Source organism: Epinephelus moara, chromosome 3 (genome assembly GCF_006386435.1).
Source record: "Epinephelus moara isolate mb chromosome 3, YSFRI_EMoa_1.0, whole genome shotgun sequence".
Classification (NCBI taxonomy): Eukaryota; Metazoa; Chordata; class Actinopteri; order Perciformes; family Serranidae; genus Epinephelus; species Epinephelus moara.
The window spans coordinates 32,781,673-32,800,813 of NC_065508.1; the positions used below are offsets into that span (position 1 = coordinate 32,781,673).

A 19,141-nucleotide genomic window follows, 5' to 3' on the forward strand; every position below is an offset into this window, starting at 1 on the left:
AGCTTCGTATCTTTTTGGACATTTTACAGCTTTATCGCCCAGTTTAAAACAATCACAAGAACTGTAATCAAAACATAATACACTGTAATAAGTTACATAGCTTTGAAGTAATTAAATAGTTACATTAAATATTACATTTTTAACAGGGTAACTGGTAATCTGTAACCAATTGCATTTTAAAAGTAACCCTCTCAACACTGTCAACGGTTATTTTACTTGTTTGGTTTGTCATTGTTAATTATGTAGGCAATGACAAGTTAAATGCCTGCCCGTTTTACAGTGTTGCATTCTCCATTATCTATTATCTATCTATTGACTTCTTTCTGTATTTTTTGCTTTTAGATCTACTTTTCTTACCAAATTTTGATATTTTTTTTTATTTTTGGTGTGTGTTTTGAGCTGAAATACTGGGCAACAGACGTGATGTGTCACCTAGGCAGGGCAGAGTGGGGTATTTACCTGCTACGCAGCATTTCTGTAGCGTGATTGCTGCCAGCTTCACTGTGTGTGTATTGACTTTTGCCAAGTGATAATTCTGTTGGTTGTGCAGGGTCTTGCTGGATGTGCAGGCTATATTGACTGATACTGAATTAATTAACTAGATTGTTTTAACGACAGGATGCGTTGATTTAACTGATTTATTTTAATGTGAAATGCAAGAACACCCACAAGTTTGTCACATGTTAATATTTTAATGTTGCATAAATGCCGAGCGCTAATTATCTGTACTTGTCTGCACCTTAGAAGTACCCCCCGCAATTTCATTGTATTTCATTTATTCTATTTCTATTCTATTAGTAATTTTTAAGAGATTGTACACGTTTTTTACACAGTTGTATATTGTTTTTACCTGTTGGAGGGTCATGGAGCTGCGTGTGGAGGAAAAAAATAGCCATGTGAAATTAGCGTAAAAAACAGCATTGAGCAGCATGGTGCCTTTGGTGCTTCTGTGCTCAGTGTGGTATCTCAGTTGATTATAATGGTGATTGATGATTGTGGATGCATTTTGCTGTGGACATACTGTGGCAGACATGTTAAGCCATTTCCATGCCCCATGTATTTCAGCCGTCAGTTGCAAACTGTTTAACTGTTTATATTCATACTTTTACTATCACCTTACCAGTCATCTATAAAGCTCTTTAAACTCCACTTACCTGTACAAAGGGTGCTATACAGCTGAAGTTTGACTGATTCATTGATTGCCATGTTCAGGATCTAGACTGCAGCAGGGTTGACCAATCAGATTTCACCACGGGTTGATGCTGCTCCTGTTGCAGCCCCTGACAAGACACTATATTTAAAAAAAAAAAAAAAAGTAATTCAAAAATGTGTTGTAAATCTTGACAAATGCAAATTTACATTTTGAAATAATCTAATTTGATTGGCATGCTCTACTATTGCATTATTATTAGTTTTTCGAATGACTACTACACATTTTACCAGCCTCATTGCATTTTTAAGATGTCATGCTTACATTAGTGTAAAAATAGAATTTTACAGTTGAATCTTTATTTCAGATTTCATCTGTTCATCTATGTTTTTAGCCACCCAAATGTAAAACATTTCACATAATGTACAGAAAAGATTAGTCATCACTGATCGCAATTTCCCTTATGTTTGCAACTAATGAAGGTGACTTGCATGAAAATGAGACTGTGTAAGTGGTTATTTCCTGTTTTGTATGTATTGCTTTACATTAAGCTCATACTCAACAAATTACATTTCAAATTGAGTTTTCAGCTCTATTCTGTGAAACCTCATCTGTAAACACCCAATTAAGGTTCAGAAATGAGAGCAGTTTGGTAGCAGCACTCGCTCCTCTGTAATCACCACAGTGAGGTCTCCAACCTGTACACATTGATCCTGTATTGATCTGTGTATGAGAAACTCTGGTTTAACCCAGTTCTTCATTCTCACTCTCCACTTTCACTCGATATTCTGACTGAAGGACGGCAACTGGATGGTCAACAGCTGACCAAGACAGATAGAGATTGAGAGAGAGAGAGAGAGAGAGAGAGAGAGAGAGATAAAGATTAGAAAATAAGAGGCAGGTCTCAGTTACTGGTTTGATGCAGCAATGACAGTCTTGTCAAAAGCATAATCCCCCATCTTTACCATACTGTATGTCTGATGTCTGAGATTCCTGTATACTTTGCAGTTATGGGGGGAAGGAGGGGCAGCCTTATAAACTTCAATCATTCATGAAGACCTCCCTTTACACTCTTTATTCTTGCTGGTTGTGAGACATGTCAAATATGCTTAGTTTGCCTTTATAGCGGAGCTTTCGCTGCTCTTGTTGTGACAGAATAAGGCTACAAGGAAATGTTTCTCCTCCATCTCAGAACATCAAAAGGTCTTTGAATTGCTTCTGTCGCCAAGAAAGATAAATGTGGTGTTGTCGCGTCTGCCAGTATAATGTAAAACCATGTGTCAATTCTGTCAGCCTGGGAGAGGCTTTGTAACAAAATTGTTTACTCTTCCTCTTGAATAGCCCGATCAAACTTTTATTAGTGCGCTGGATGCTGGTAAAACCACTCTGCATCAGCAAAATGTTACAGTGGCTTACAACTACTACTTTCCAAGTTTTACGAGCGGTGCAGAGCTTCTCCTGAGGTGCAGTTCATTTTCACATTAATTCAGAAACCATTTCTCATTTAAAACCTAAATGTAAGTTTCCTGTCATGGGAATTCTTATAGAATCAATGAAGTCAAAGTCAGTTTTCCAGGGTGAACATTTGCCTCCTGCAAAGCAGATTTAAGCATTTGTTTTATTTGCAGGAAAAGCAACTGCTGCTTGTAATCAATACAGTCCAAATGAGCCAGACAGCTGTAGAATATTCAAGCTTTGTAATTGAATTAGAGGTTGAGAACTGATCACATAAGGATTAAACATGTAAGTAGTGTGTATGTAAATAGACAATAAACACAAATAGACAACAAAACTCAAACAAGATGATTTTTGTAGAAATCTGATAAGAATTTCAACATTTACACACAAACATTTATGGGGAAATGTTTGTGTGTAAATGTTGAAATTCTTGCAAACAAATTTGCCTTAAAAGCATTTGAAAATTTTGTTTCATCCATTTTACTTGCCGTTGTTTTCACAGAATATGCAGTTAATTAGCAAGTTCTAAAATGCTTGAATTTTCTTCACATACAACTCCAATACCAAAATTATGGATTTTCTTGTCTTATTTAGAGAGGCTCTCAGACAGTATGCCAGAAAAGAAAACCTAATGTCCTCAGATTTAGTATAAGGCCAGATCATTGAAACTTTGAGACACAGCTGATTTATTGTAAGTTGTTAAAGTTCCTTCAATTATATGGACATCTTAAGTATAAAGCAAATGATTTGGATTGATGTTGTTCAATGTGGATACAAAACAACACAGAGAAGCAGAGAGAGAAAAAATAATGTTTGGACGAGGGGGAAAAAGAGGATGAGTCAGAGGAGTAGCTGGACCAGGACTCTATGCATTTTCTTTTTATTCCTTTTGCGCCATTTCTTTTTACACATTCAAAGTTAAAGGCCATGTATACTATTAATAAAGCTTTTACTGCAGTTTCTGTTTTTTTTTCTATATTCTGCAGAGATGACTCATTCACTTTTAAATGCACACATTCAACACTCAACCAAAACCAAAGAGTGGTGAAAGGAAAGGATGCAGGTAGAACTAAAACATGAGAAGAAATGCAGTTTTGCAATGCTGTCAACTGTTAGTATGTTTGTAAGTTGTTGTGCTATGATCGACTTTATGTTTCTCTTGGATAGAAAACGTGCTAGAGTTTGAATATTGCTGTATTATGATTAATAAGATTATTCTGAGTAGTAGCAAAAAAAGAGGCTTTTGAGGATATGATTATTTTTTTGCATTTGTTATGTAAAGTAATGGAATGTGGAGATAGTGTTTAAGTTATGAACTAAGTGTGGTTTTGAGCAGAAAACATTTAGATCTTAAGTTAACGGAGGAAAAATGTTGAACACACATTAGCAGGTGATAGGCTAGCAGCCGTCTCTGACATGACATTGGCATTGGAGGAACACTGAATTGTATCGTGAAACTGCTTTATTCTGTGTTTTCACTGGTTTAAAAGATCACATCCATTTGATTTGGAGAAAAGGAGACCTCTGCGGACAATTTGGCTCCTGGTAAAAACCTCCTGAACATCTGAATCAGAAATAAGTTAAGCACACATTCAGACATCAGAGGAAAAGGTGAGCGTGCTGTGTGCTGAACAGCGTAGAATAAACAGTGATTTGTAAAAGGAAAGAGCTTTATTCAGGGTGTTCAGCGGTTTAAATCACTGAGTCCATTTCTTTAGTAGAGAGAGAGACCTCTGTGGATAATTCATCTCCCCTTAAAAACCTCCTAAACAACAAACACTGAAGGAATTCTAATCGGTAGAAGTTTCAGCTGGTTGCAATCTGCAGTCCTCACCACTAGATGCCACTAAATCTTCTTAAATCTTAACTCACTCTTCCTTTAAGTGTAAATGGTTGTCAGCAGTTGTGAAAAACTGTAAAATGTAAATTATATTTCCATGCAGCTGACCTCTAAAAGGCCATTGTCAAAAAAATCTTGCATCTGTTTTAGCTTCCAGCATTCATCCTTTTGGAGCACTGCAGCTTATAGAAGCACTCACCGTGATGATATCTCACTCTTCTGCTGCCTGTGTCAACAACATCCTTTCATCAATAAGCATGAAAAGTATGCTGGCAGCTTTTCTGCCTCATTAGGACAAGTGAATGCAAGCTAATTAAGGTGTCAAAGCAGACGGCATTGTTTCATGTCGACACGTGTACGTAGAGGCATAAGAGGATTATATGAACTCCCTCAGTGTTTTTCGATATTTATCTTAGATATGCCATACAAAAAACACACAGAGTTGTTTTATGTGGAGATGAATTTAGATGATGCTGAAATACACAGTCAGCTGTAGTATCTTTAGTCAGCTCATCTCACTGTGCTGTAAAGATGGCAGTTGCCAAAGATGTTTAATTTTTAATGCCCAGCACTGTAGTCCTACCCCTATCTTAACAACACAGAAACAAATCCTGCCAACACACACACACGCCCACCTTAAAACAGCCAGTCAGCACTAGAGTTTCAAAACCTGATGAAAACTCTTTCCACATAAATCCTTGTTGTCATTCTGAGTTTGTATAACTTGCAGCCAGCCAGAGAACATTTGATCATTTTAGGATAGCTTTCCTGTCGAAGCCACTAAGGACATACAAAGGCATTCGTCTTTGCTAACATTTACACTGTCTGGAGGATTTGGAGTGGTGGGAATCATTAATTCATTAGATTTTCTCCAAACTACTGATGGGAGGAAAATGTAGCAGATAATGGGATAAATATGGCACTTTTGGACTCACTGTGCAATCATTTTGGCAACAAAAACTCTTACGCTGCTTAAACCGATTGGCCGCTCTGTTCTTCATGAGCTGTTAAAAGATATGCTGATGTTGAAAATCAACCCGGCCTCACAGAGGTACATGCGACGACCACGACCTCTTAACACTGCATTACATAGTGGTGGCATGTAATGTGCTAAAATTATATGACAGTACCAAAGAAACAGTGCCAATGTAAAATCAATTAGGATCATTTGATGTGGTGGACACAAGAATTCCCTCTTTCAATGACATAATGGAATGGGTGGTGGTTAATGTAGATAGTATAAAGAGTGAGAGGGTTCATGTAGGGTGAAGGTCAGGGTGGTGGATGAATAAAATAGACACCGGACTTTGGCCCAGGAGACTGGTGTTTGTGTCCCGTGTAAAACTAAAGGTGAATGTTGGATCTTTTTTAACTTAAAATACTTCCTACGTCCTTTACATAGTAACTTTTAGAGATGTTCTGATATCATTTTTTCCTTCCTGATACTGATTCTGATACTGGACTTGCGAATTGTCTGATACAGAGTAGCGTTCCAGCATGGTGTGGCTCAGGTTAAACCCTTTGTAAAACATGAACAAATACACACAGAGAATGATTGCCACATACATTGCTGACATTTTCTGACAACAACTAACATTACACTATTTACCAGAAATCAATTCTTCACTGCTCTAAAACAGTGGTCAATGACTGCACAGCGCAACTTGCTGCATAGGCTATTGTTTTAAAGCTAGTTGCAGCTAGTTTGAAGTTAATTAATAAAAGAAGTTGTATCGAATTGGTGCATAGACTCGAGCATTTTAAGCAGTATAGGAGGGATTTCTGACACTGTTATTTGTATTGGAACAACTGCAGTAACGTCGTGTTAAGTAATGCACGTGTCAATTAAGAATGGACTTACACCTCATACATAACAAACGTAATTATTTGAACCGAAAACACTATCTTTTTCTAAACCTAACAAAGTAGTTTTGGTGCCTAAACCCAATTGTGCAGCCACCACATAATGCAGTGTTAAGAGTTCACAGTCAAGTCATGTATTTCTGTGAGATCACTTTCTCACAGAAATACATGACTTTTGGCTCCTCACTTACACTTTCTGTAACTGAGGAGCTGAAACCAGAACTTTACTCACCTGAAGCACATTCTTTTGTGGCTCTTAATGATTTTATGAGGTAATTAAAGCCTGTTACACAGTTGTCACAAGGACAAGGGTAGGTGATGTGCAGCTTTAATCCCCTCAGTCTTTATTCTCACTGATGGTATGACTTTATTATTTTTTTAAAATTATTATTTAGTTAAGTATGACATGCATGCCACTGTCTGAGTTTTTATTGACTGATATTATTTTGTTACTAAACTCTAACTGTCTCTCCGGCTATTTGATTGAAACTGGAGCTCAGTCTGTCTTTTAAATTGATTAGCTGTGTCACTGTCAAAACAGCAGCGTCCCTGAAGAGAACATCTTTTGTTTTGGCTTTCACATTGTAAACTGTCATGTACAAGTTCCATGTTTAAACTCGTGTCAGCAAATATCTGGTGTGACTTGCAATAATGTATCACATGTAGACTTTCTGTGTGTGGTTTACTGACTATTTGCTAGCTGAGTGCTTTGTCCTGTGGGAATTTAAACAATGCCAGCGCTGTGTTTGAGTGGTGTGTGTTTGTGAAGGGTCGAGAAAAAAAAAAGAAAGAAAAGGAGAGAGAATAAGAATATAAGCCTACAGAAGAACGCCATAGAAAAATATGTGCTTTTAAACCTTTTATCTCGCAAGTAACTAGAATATTTCTGCTTAGTGTTTCTCCACTCTTAGATTTCACCGCCTGCGGTGTATGATTGTGGAATTCGCCTTTGATAATAAAACTGACTTTCTGCAAGCTGCTATTCACCACTGTCAGTATTAGTCACAGCTGCATCTTAAAATCTGAAAAGAATGTTCTTTACGGTAGTTCAGTGAAATGTATCATATAGAATGTCAAATATTTGATTTTAATACTGAAGATGCCCTTGAAAATAAACTGTATGTGATCTTAGGATACTATCATACCATGTGTGCTGTACGTACTTGTGGTGACCTATATATGTCAACCCGTTAGACTATTTTTTTCCTATTATTTAAGCTTCTATAATGGATAGTGTAAGGGATTATACTTACTATGCCACCACTCTCTTCCCCCAAAGCCACATACACACACACATACACACACACACAAGCATAATGAACTGATTTAAATAGCAAGGAAACGTGTGTGGAAGAATTATACAAGAGGACAGCCTCTCACCTCATTAGGCATAATTTTAGTAGATTATAGTCTGGCAGTCTTGATGATTCTATAATGAAACTGTCAAAAAGACGTACTGCTCTTGTGCACTGTATGTTGCTTCTGTAGCTGCTGGCCTGTAATATTTAGCTTAACACACCCGCTCTCTCTCTTTTTTTTTTTAGCTCCGAAGGAAAGCAACGGCATCATTAAGAGGACACTGGGCCCAGACAGGGACTCGTCAACACAAGACACAGAGAGCGAAGTCCACTCTATCACCACTGTCTCACCTATGAACATCCCCAACCACCAGCCTGTCCTCAAGGGCCTGCTGCTTCATGAGCACCTACTTACAAGGGATTTCCAGGGAGACCAGCACTTTTTCCGTAGGGATGGCTCTGTGGCAGCATATTCCACCATTCCAGGCTCTGCCTCAGATTCAGGAGACCCTGTCACTCAGCTGGTGCCCCATGAGGATGCCCCAGCCTTCTCAGACATTGCCACTACTGCCACCGCGGCTGCCACCTCCCCACTGACCACATTTTCTCCCACGACACCGAGGCCACCCATGTCTTTCCCTCAAAAGAAGTCCACTAAGACACAGGGGGCGGATAAGATAGAGCCCACAACAGACTCCCTTACCACTCAAGTGACACCAAATAATAGAGGTTCATTCAGTGAGAACCCAGTGGCCTCCTTATCATCGCGGAGAAGTCGGCCTCAAAGTTGGAGTACTTCTCCTGTAGAGGCAACCCTTGCACCCTCCTCAATGAGGATGGAGAAAGGGGAAGCTCGGGAGACAGCACCGAAGAACAAATCAAGCCCTGATCATCCACTCCCCAACCTGACCTTCAGAGAAGAAGGTACCACCACGTCCACCACTGTTATCACCACCATCACCACCATGCAAACAGCAGGTAAGCATGTCCGTGTTTTCTTTGACTTTCAAAAATGCACTGAGCAGAACATTCAAATGACTTTGTGAAATAAATAACATCCAAATAACTTTTTCCCCGACGGAAATTCAAAATTGAGACTACCTTCCCCTTAAGGTTTAACACATCCATCCCAGAGGACAGGAAAATTAAGCACCAGGTCATCAGCATCACTGCTGTTCATTTGGCATGCTGCACACCGCTATTCATCTCTCCACCAGGAATAACAGAGTCGCTCATGTGTCAGAAACAATCTGATTTTCCCTGATGTGTCCTGCCTGTCCTTTCCACTGGCCACAGAGCGCTGACGGCCCAGATGAGCAGTGTCAGAGAGGAAATCTGCAGAGAAAGTTAGAGGGTTGCGGGGGCCACGGTGACACAGGTGGGCTGTCAGAAAGATCAGTGGTCCGGGAAAAAGGGAATCACTTGTCTTTTTACTGTCTCCCACAGAGCCATGCAGCCTGAATTTCACTGACCCTGAGGGTAACATCGAAATCCTGCAGCAACTTGACTCTGGAGTGGAGTGTAACTACTTGGTCACGGTCTACCTGGGGTATGGCATTGAGATTCAGGTCAGTGCTAAAGGTTGACTATGATGTTGTCCCTTATCAGCATTTTTTTAACTACACGATGCAGCTTCTGTTAAAGTGGTAAAGTTCAAAACTGTATCTTAAATCCATCAGTGGGCAAAATGTGGTTGCAATGTGAAAGCTGATGAGATGTCTGCATTACAGATACTGTTTCACATATTATGGACTGTATTTGAGGAATTTATTCCAAAAATGAAACACCCTTAATAGAATGCTGTTGAAACAACAGTAACATGTAATCTAGACGTCTGATAAACTGACTTTACAACCAATTTTAGCCAGGTTTTTGAGGTATTTTGACCTTCAAATCATGAAATTCAGACCTACTTATTTTTTATGCATGTGTCACGCAATAATTGTTGGGGATTCGTTTTGTGTTTCCCATTTCTAAACTACGTTGAAAATTCTTTACAACCAAGTAAAATTTAGCAAAACTCTATGGTTAGAGAGGCATAGCACAACTACTGCTACTGAATAAATAACTAAATGATTAAATAAACCAGTGCAAAGCATAACACAACCTCTGTCAAAGATCATATATTGGCTATGGACAGTGTGGTTATTTGAGAAGCCAAACCTTGAAGCTGAGCACAGCTTTCCAAGGGCCCATTTTTTCACACCAACCTCTATCCCCAGAGAGGAAAACTCTGGGGACTGTTGGCAATAGTATAAAGAATGAGAAACTCTTTATAGGGTGGACAGGAGGGGTGGTGGATGGGTCAAACAAACAGAATTTCACCCAGGACTCCGCTGTTTGAGTTCAGTGTGAAATCAGATGTCAGTGCTGTTTTAACCAGCCCGTTCTTATTCCCAGTGCGTCATATACTGCTGCTTTGTCCCGCCCCTGGGCATGTAATATTGATGCTGAAAGCAGCTTTAAGGGTCTTAATGAGATGCACCAAGCTTTTAACTATATGCAATGTAACCCCATCAGCAGCAATACTTGACACTGAGAGCAACTGATGAAGTATTAAGAGTGAGTAAACCCATGAGGGGTGGGAGGAAGGTCAGGTGGATGGGTCAAAGAAAATCTAACATTCTGCCAGGAGACCACAGTTGATGGGGCTAATTTATGCACAGTCAGCACACTGATATCACTCAAGTGGTGTGTTTATGTCATGTTGCGTACTTTTTTTTAAACCCATCACATGATGTGTTTTCTAAACTTAAGCAGTTTTGTTGCCTAAACCTAACCGTGATGGTTTGACAACTAATTCAACCACATCTTACCACAGTTCTCACCCAGCTGTGCATCGCAGCAATCAAACCAATGTTAAAGGGTGCATGTCATAGAGATGCCAAAGGGTGCCTGCGGCATCTGTGTCACATGCATAAGGCAGGAGAAAGCATCGGTTTTGAAGACAGGCATGAAAACACATTGATTTTATCTCACAGATGATGTCATCAGTTCAGTCATGTCTTGGGGACACTGGGCCTCATTCACAAACAGTGCACACAAATCTGTGCTTAAACTGTGCATACGAACGTTTTAGTAGAATTTATCAATATTTTCTAACCTGAATTTTTTCATACCCTGCAAACAAATTAAGAACTACATCAGACCATGCATGCACATAAATTATGAAGGCCTGGCTGTAAACACGCACCCTTTAAACAAATGCGTAGCATATTAAAAACATTTTCAATAAAGGCTTTAATAGACAACAATATTTGAAACCATTAATTTACTAATTTACAATGCATGCACTTATTTCATCCTCTGCCTTTCATCCTCATCAGTTATTAAAAGTAATTAAAATATTCCACTATAAAAACTGAGTGCCCCAGTCCTAGCTTACAGTGGCATATATAAGAATGTCTATATTGACATGTAAGTGTTTTGGTTTTCATTATTTTTTATTAAACCAGCCTGTCTGCTAATGATGGCTAATGATGGCCACGAATTTAGAGTTTCATGAAATGATTATTAGTCCTTATTAGTATTGTTATAATTGACAGGGTATATTAAAGATTCTGATTTACCTCCAAGCAGGTGTTAAGATATTAACTTTGCTGTAGGATGTTGCAGTCAGTGCCTTCAGGAGAGAGCGGCATCAGAGACCGACATGGCTTATCAGCTGTTTCTGGCTGCCACTACAGTAGCAGATGCTCACTGATGGTCTGACACTAGCATGTCAGGGTCCATATATGTGCATGGAAAGAACTCCACCTCTTTCTCCAGGATGAACTAAACGCAAATGCATTCACTTGTACAGAGTAAAAGGGGCGTGGCAGTATGTTGATTGCAAATAGCAGGTACACGCTTGTCAATTTGGAATGATTCTGACTCACCAACTTACGCACAATGGTAAGAACAAGATCAGCTGGTGTGCAGTCTCATGAATGAACAATCGTGGTATTGCATGCACATTTATTCTATGCACAGAGTAAGAACATTTATACACACATATTAGTAAATGAGGCCCATTGTAGCTGAGATAAAAAATGACCTCACAGAAAACCCCCACTAATACATTTTTGGGCACTTGAGAGCAGCAGAATGAAGCTATGAATACAGCATTGGCATTTTATCACTTTCCATGTTGATATAGCAAACAAGCTGTTTCCTATTTACACAATCTGACACATACAGAGCAACATTAATATACATTTGAATTTGTGTTTCAGGCCACCCAACCAATGTAAATCAAATATTTACTGTTATTTCTGCTCTATTTTTGGTCTCCGGCAATCCATGAAGAATAATCTGGCTATTTGGTGGCTAAGTTTTTTTCACTGAAAACTACTGCCTGCATCTAGAAAAGACATTGACAAGATCCATGAGATTGAACCAGAGCAGTAGAGTTTTGGACGATAAATTCAAATCAATGAGCTGAAAGACACTATAATGCTCAGTGAAGCATTTGTCAATTGTCTGAAAGTAAAAAAAAAGATGTTGCAGAAAAGGGTTCTATTCAACCAGTGAGGAGCATTGACATATTTTGGTTTAGTCTCAGCTCGTACAGTATTCGCTGGTCTTGTGTGGGTTGATGGAGATAGACAGGCAACAAATTGCTGGGGTGAGTGGGTGGATGGGGGCACAAGTGATGGGGTCTGTCTCAGGTTGAAATGTTTGCTTGGTAAGTCTTTTCACAAAAGGTTATAAAAATTAACTGTCAGTGAGTGTGTTCCCTGGCATTTGCAATTTCTCAAACGCCTCATTTACCACTGGAGACTTTAAAATGTGTGAGCTTTGTCTTGCTGCCTCTGGAGGGCTAAGATAAGTCTTGACAGAGTGTATGTTTGAGAGTGTGTTTTTCTTCCTCTGGGTAACTCAAGTAAATCTTGAACCACATAAGCGCAGGTACCTGCCCATGTGCATGCACACACACATATGCATTTCCCCATATTTGATATATTAGATCTTAACTTCTACTGCCTCTCTGGTGCATTTGACAGAAAACTTCTTAAGAGCCTCACAAAAATACAAAACTATATAAATGAATGAAAACCTATAGACATTTTATCCTCACACATCTACCAGGCCTGATAAAGAAACAGGAGAAAGCCATGTGTTTCAGCACCACCGTGTGAACAGATGGGGCCACAGTCTCCCTCCCTCCTACAGCTAAACTGATAGCGATCTGATGGCAAACTATACAGACAACCACTTGGCACGGCTGAAGAGAACGAGGAGCCATGGTCTCTGTTCCTGGCGACTGAAGATGGAAAGATAGAAATTGAAGTCAAGTTTGTGTCATACCTTCTCATCAGCAATGTGTGAAGCTTCTCTGCCTGGAGGCTACCCAGGTCCCGGGGCTTTAAAGGAATGAAGTGAGATCAGAAAGTACTTGTGGAGTAGCAGTGTGCACAGAAAATGTTATGCAAGCGGAACAATTTTTACCTCACATTTTAAATGTTTTTTTTTTACACATGGATGATTTTAGTTTTCAACACTTTGCAGCATCACTCACCCGTGTTTAATTCCTAAAGCAAGCAGGAGGAGATGGACGTACATTTAGCTGTTGTCTCATGGGATTTACTGTGGACTTATCCGACACATGAAGGCACACACATATGCAGAAATACACAAAATGTGAGAGTTAGAAGCCTCCACCTTTTTCATTTTTGACTTTATTCTATTGATCCTTGCACCAGAAAGAAAAACAGACAGGCTTTCATTTTGTCTTTTCTAAATTTGTGTAGAGGTACGTGCAGTGTAGTTATTGTAAAGATAATGTGACTAACAACAGATTTACTGAGCGACATGCAAGGCAATCATTGCACTAAATTACACACATAAACAGCAGAAAACATGGCAAATGGTTCAATTAAACAGCTTAGATCATTTGAGATGTGACAGTCCAAGTTTTAATCATGTTTTATGTAATTCTGAAGAAACTAATCCTTTAAACCTCCGTATCCAATAAGAAAAGAGAGATGAGATGAGCTGTTGTTGTAGTGACTAAATTGATTGCTTCCACTTTTCTGATGAGCTTATTTGTCATCCTCACACAGCCATCTCTGGAGAGATCACAGAGCCTCCCCCGCCATTTCTCTGGTCGGATCACGGACAGTTTATTGATTTGCGGTCATGATTTTTTTATGTGGTATTTGTTAGAGACACAGAAATATACTTCTTAGTATTCACTTTGATCAGCTGGTTTTTGATTCCATTTACTGTGTCGAGCATTAACACAGGGAAAATGCTTCTGCTCCACACTTGACAGCAGAGGAGCCGTGGGAGGGACATTATGGTTGAAGTGCATGTTCTTGTTTTGGCAGCCGGCCTCTGTTATGGAAGGGAGTCATCATTATAGCAGACAGACCAGCAGTTTGGAAGGGCAAAGGAAGGAAATTAGGTGAAAGAAAAACTCTGAAGGACAGATGAGGTGACTGTGTCATAAATATTTATGTTGATGTATAGAGTAGCTATGTTTCAGTAAAAACATACTATACAGTGTACCGCATATAGACACAGGATCTGTCATTTCCAGCACTCAGAAACCTCTCTGATTTCCACCAGCATTCAAAAACATCACGGAGATTGGTGAGGAATAAATAAGCAAGATCAGACCTTTTCTGTGCTTAGTCAATACTCCTTTCAGCAGTCTGGCAGCTTGCAGGAGAGGGAGGATGAAAAATGTATCAGGAGAATTTACTGCCCTCAGCCTGACTGTTCAACCCCTCTGCCACAGCTAACAGTATATAATGCATTGCCCCATCTGGTGATTCTGGCCGCATTACAATTTGTTTGCAGAATAATTGCACAAATATTAGAGGGCTGATGTAACATCAACTTTCAGCACAGAGATAAACTAATAGTGTAATAAACGCTTAGAAAAATATATATTTTTTTTTAAAAGTGTTGCATTTTAGCATACACTGCACAGGAGTATTTCATAGTTAAATATGACATGTGCAGGGCTGTTTGAACAGGGTGAAAACAGCCCTGCACAGTTGTTAGTTAAGATGTAAAGTATAGATTTTTTGTCTCACATTCCTCTCTATTATATTAAGTTTAGCAATGATGATGTAATAATTACAGACACAGACCAGTCAGGAACCCACATACGCAACTCTCAACACAATCAGTTCCACAACCCAACAAGATTTATTCCAGTAAGCAGGCAAGGTCAAAACCAAGAGATCAATCACAGAAGGCAAACTTAACCGAAAGGGATCAGGCAGGAAGTCAGAGCCCAGGAAACAAGCAGAGCTTCAGAGCTAGTCTACACATACACAGTTATTTCTTTTTGTTGATGTTGTTAAAAAAAGGTTTTTTTCCATCCTTCATTCTCAAAGAGTTCCTGTGCGCACAAACACCGTTATAAAAACGTCCAAATGAAAACACAAAAACGCAAAACATAATTGAAGCCCTGTCAAGAGCAAGCCAAACCAACGGGCATCAGTATAACAGCAACCCTTAAGGCACAAATGGAAGAAGATGATGTTGGCCAATCAGAAACCTGAAAAGAAAAACAATTATGGGAAGGCTACCTAGTGCAGTGACCTCTGCAGTGCATTGTGACCTCAATTTAGTGGAAGAGTAACTACATTTATGTGTACATATGCAAAACGTCCTGTTGGCAAGGTTAGAACAAGCACTATTTTGGTCATATCTGCCATTGCACGAAATGTCACCTCTTTTTGGATGCCTTACAAAGGAGGTAACAGTGCACACTCTGACGTCATGAGCATAGATTGAATAAAATAATGGACGTGGCTACCGTGACATCACCCATAGGCTTGTGAACTACTGTTCTAAAGCCTCAGGTCCAGTATTTTTGGCGGTCCCCATCTTGGATTTTCGGATCCAGAAGTGACCATATAAGGCCCCACCCCTAATTATTTGTATTTTTTAATAACATGTAGATAATGATAACATTTAAATGGGTGAATTATATAAAACTCCCCACTGTGCAGCTGTCATGAACAGGGACATTTTAAACTGACAGAGACTAAACCATTTATTTTTTTCCCATGCTGTAACCATGTTTGTTTCTGCTGTAATTCTGGGCATTTGAACACAAGGGACTATGGGGATTGACTCACTTTTTGAGACAACCTCAAGTGGCCATATAAGATACTGCATTTTTTGGGCACTTGGACATTTACTTCATTTTTCAGCCTCAGAGGTTGCCACTTGGTCATGAGCCAGAAACTCATTTTTTCCTTGTCCACATGTCAACACTGAAAATACAGTTCCTGAAAATCTTTACCCTGGATGGAGTTTTACAAAAGATCCGTTTTCAGCGACCTAAAAAAATGGAATGAAAAGACATTAAGTGGAATGGAAATCCAGGCAGAATAATGAATGGATACTGGATGAATCAGAGAGGACTCATGACAGTTGAAGAACTTTAAAGCCAGAGTGCATTACTATAATAAGGAGGAAGGCTTTCTTTCAGGCTTCAGATTATTCAGTTTCCATGCCAATGAAGTATACATTAGGCAGGTTTAAATATAATATAAAGAATCAATCTTACCTTCCACTTACATTGGTCTTGGTGAATTATAAAGAAAGACATATTCAGGTTATATACTTACCATTTTTATTTCAAAACAGCTGCCTTTTTTTAACCTGGTGAATTGGCAATATCTTAAGCACATCTTATTTCTGTCTTCTATATCTACTCCTCCTCTTCTCCGCAGTCACTTTTGCAATAAGGTTTTAGTAGAGGACAGATGGAGGTTTTCCAGAACTGGGCTGTGGCATTAAAGTGCTTAAAATCTGTTTTGGAGCTTTTTTTATTTGATCAAATAAATCCAGTGGGTTAGCTAGCTATCAGCTCTTTCCAGGCCATCTGTCCCTCTCTGATTTCTCCGTCTCCTCTTCTCACTGATCTACCTGCCTGGGTCTCAAGGAGTTCCCGTCTGAGGCTCTGCACAGGTTGTTCCAGCTCTGTTTCATGGAGACCACATCCCTGCACTCTTACTAAAAGGAACATGTATTGTGTTGGGAGGACTGAGAGTGGTTGATACATTTCAGGGGTTATGAGTCCAGACATGGCCAATTTCTCCCACTGCCACAAAGGCTGATTGGGGGAGTGTTTCCATTTTCTGACAGGTTTAAAGCAGCATCATTCAAAAAGATGGTGAGGGAGGATTTTTGAGGTCAATACTGTATATCTCATTTTTCTCTCTTCTCCGTACCTCTCTCAACTCTCCCACCCTCCCCTTTTTTCCAATTTCCATCCTACTTTCATTTATCAGTTTTTCTATTTGTCTAGTGCCTCTATCCCGTCTCAATCAGCTTCAGTTCTTGTGGTGAAACTGGGGATACATTTACAGGATACAGGAATGAATTCACACAACAATAGCTTGAATATATAATTGCTTTATTAAAACCTTCTATTTTATTTTCATGATTATATTGGTTAGAACAACAAGTGACAGTCAAATGTTAAAGCAGGTTTTTAATAAAGATTAAACAAAATATTTTACCAAATATGGTAGACTGTAAAGTGTGACAAGCTAATCCTATTTTAAAAATCTGGGAAAGCAATTACTATGAAAAAATAGTGAGTAAATATAAATTTTAGTCCTACATTTTGTTCACTTCATATGTATTTAGTTTAATTAAAATGTTGTTGTATTAAATTAATTTTATTACATGGTTGCAACTAAGAACAAGTCAATTCACCTGTCATTTTTAAAAATTAGCAACTTTAGTAAACTGAGTTAGTCTGACTTAACCAAACACTTGTGTTTACTCAGTAGAATTTAAGAAACTGATTGCCTTAGAAAAATAAATTAACCACTACAAAAAATGATAGGTTTGAGTCTCCTGCAAAACACTTGAAAATTATGTAAATATTCTCCTCAAGAATATTAGTTCAGATACAGTGCCGTAACAGAAACACGTAAGGCCCCCCCGCAGCTAACCCGATAATTTTGAGTCACGACAGAGAGAATTTGGTATGTGGTGGAGTTCAGATATCTGCAAGTTTGTTAACATGTTAAAGAATATACAAAATGTGACTGACTCGCTTGGAACCAGCAGAATACAGATAAATAGCGAAATGTTATTACCTATGGTGTTTATTACAGTTGTTGTTTCATTGCGCTATTAAGTTGGCTAAAGCTAGACTGATATTTGCTATTTGTGATAAATTGAACCCTAAAATCTTAAGTAAAGTTAGAGAGAAAGAATTAGTTTGATTATCAATAGATTTCTTTTTTCAAAAGACTATTTTATAAGGCTTAAAAGTGGTTTTGATTTTACAATTTCATTTGTGGGGCGGCACGGTGGTGTGGTGGTTAGCACTGTCACCTCACAGCANGCTGGGATAGGCTCCAGCCCCCCTGCGACCCTCAAGAGGATGAAGCGGTTAGAAGATGAATGAATGAATGAATGAATGAATGAATTTGAATTTGTTTCCACAAACACTGGCCTTGTCCTAAGATGCTCAGAATTATATTTTGTTAAAATAAACAATAAAATTGCAAACTAATCACTTTGTTGTTTATACTTTATCGAAGGCAGTCAGATTTCTAACCTTAACACAACTATTAAGTTAAGTCAGACTAACTTTATTAACTTAAATTGCTAACACTTAGAAAGAACAAGTCGATGTCACTGGTCATTTTTAAGCTGCAACAACTTAACAAAATTAAGTGATTTCAACACAATAAAGTGAACTTAAGAATTAGAGTTAAAGTAAACATAATGTAGGACTAATAGTAATACTTATCTTTTTCAAGGCAGTCAGTTTCCTAGGTCATTTTAAGTAAATCTGTCAGATTTGAATCTATTGATTCAAAGATAGAAGTAGTTCTTGACAGTTGAAGCCGAGCTATGCAAGTAGTGTAAAATTGTCCATCAAGTGAAAAAGAAAACTTTTTCTTTTCTTTTTTTGTTTCTTTAATTAAAGCTTATAAATATCAAACACGGTGCCTTAGGTCTCAGTGGGGAAAATTATAGCTTCCAAGTTTTTCATCCTCAAATGAATGAATATTGTATCAGACGTTTCCAAACAAAACAAAATCAAACTTAAGAGCCAAACATCTAATGAGCTCAAGGCTGCATGTGCTAATGAGTTAGGTCTAGGTGGGGAAAAAGTACCATCGAGGGGAATCATCAGTGAATTGCCCCTTTAAAGATTGAGATGTTACAGAGCATGCCAAATGTTTATAGCTAACCCCGACTCGAGGGTTAACGATTGGTATTTGATGCTGCCTCTGCGACCACGCTCCTCTGACTCCAATCAATAGTCATGTTAATAAGCAGCACCAATACTTGACACGCAGCCTCCTCTCAGTGCTGGGTGAATTGCTGTATTGATCCTTGCACTCTCATTTTAATTCCAGTATTTCTTACAAAAGAAGCAAAATGCGCATGGCATTGACCCTGGCCGAGTGTGGCTGATGAAGGAGGGAATTAAATTTGTTTGGCATTCACTGACCGCCAGTGCTCTCATCAAATGAAAGGGCCACAAGAATGTGTTAGACAATTTCCCCTGAAAGCAGGTCTCGTCACTTTTGTAAAACCAACATTTCCCAT

The 19,141-nt window shown here is 38.8% G+C and overlaps 1 protein-coding gene across 3 annotated transcripts in view; it reads left to right on the forward strand.

Moving 5' to 3' along the window:
* LOC126388280 (seizure protein 6 homolog) overlaps positions 1–19,141 on the forward strand; it is a 116,945-nt gene that overhangs the window by 51,233 nt on the left and 46,571 nt on the right. For all 3 annotated transcript variants that reach the window (XM_050041307.1, XM_050041308.1, XM_050041306.1), the window contains exons 2-3: positions 7,856–8,587; positions 9,056–9,177. In XM_050041307.1, the coding sequence (XP_049897264.1) occupies positions 7,856–8,587; positions 9,056–9,177 (854 nt within the window). The remainder of the gene's footprint in view (positions 1–7,855; positions 8,588–9,055; positions 9,178–19,141) is intronic.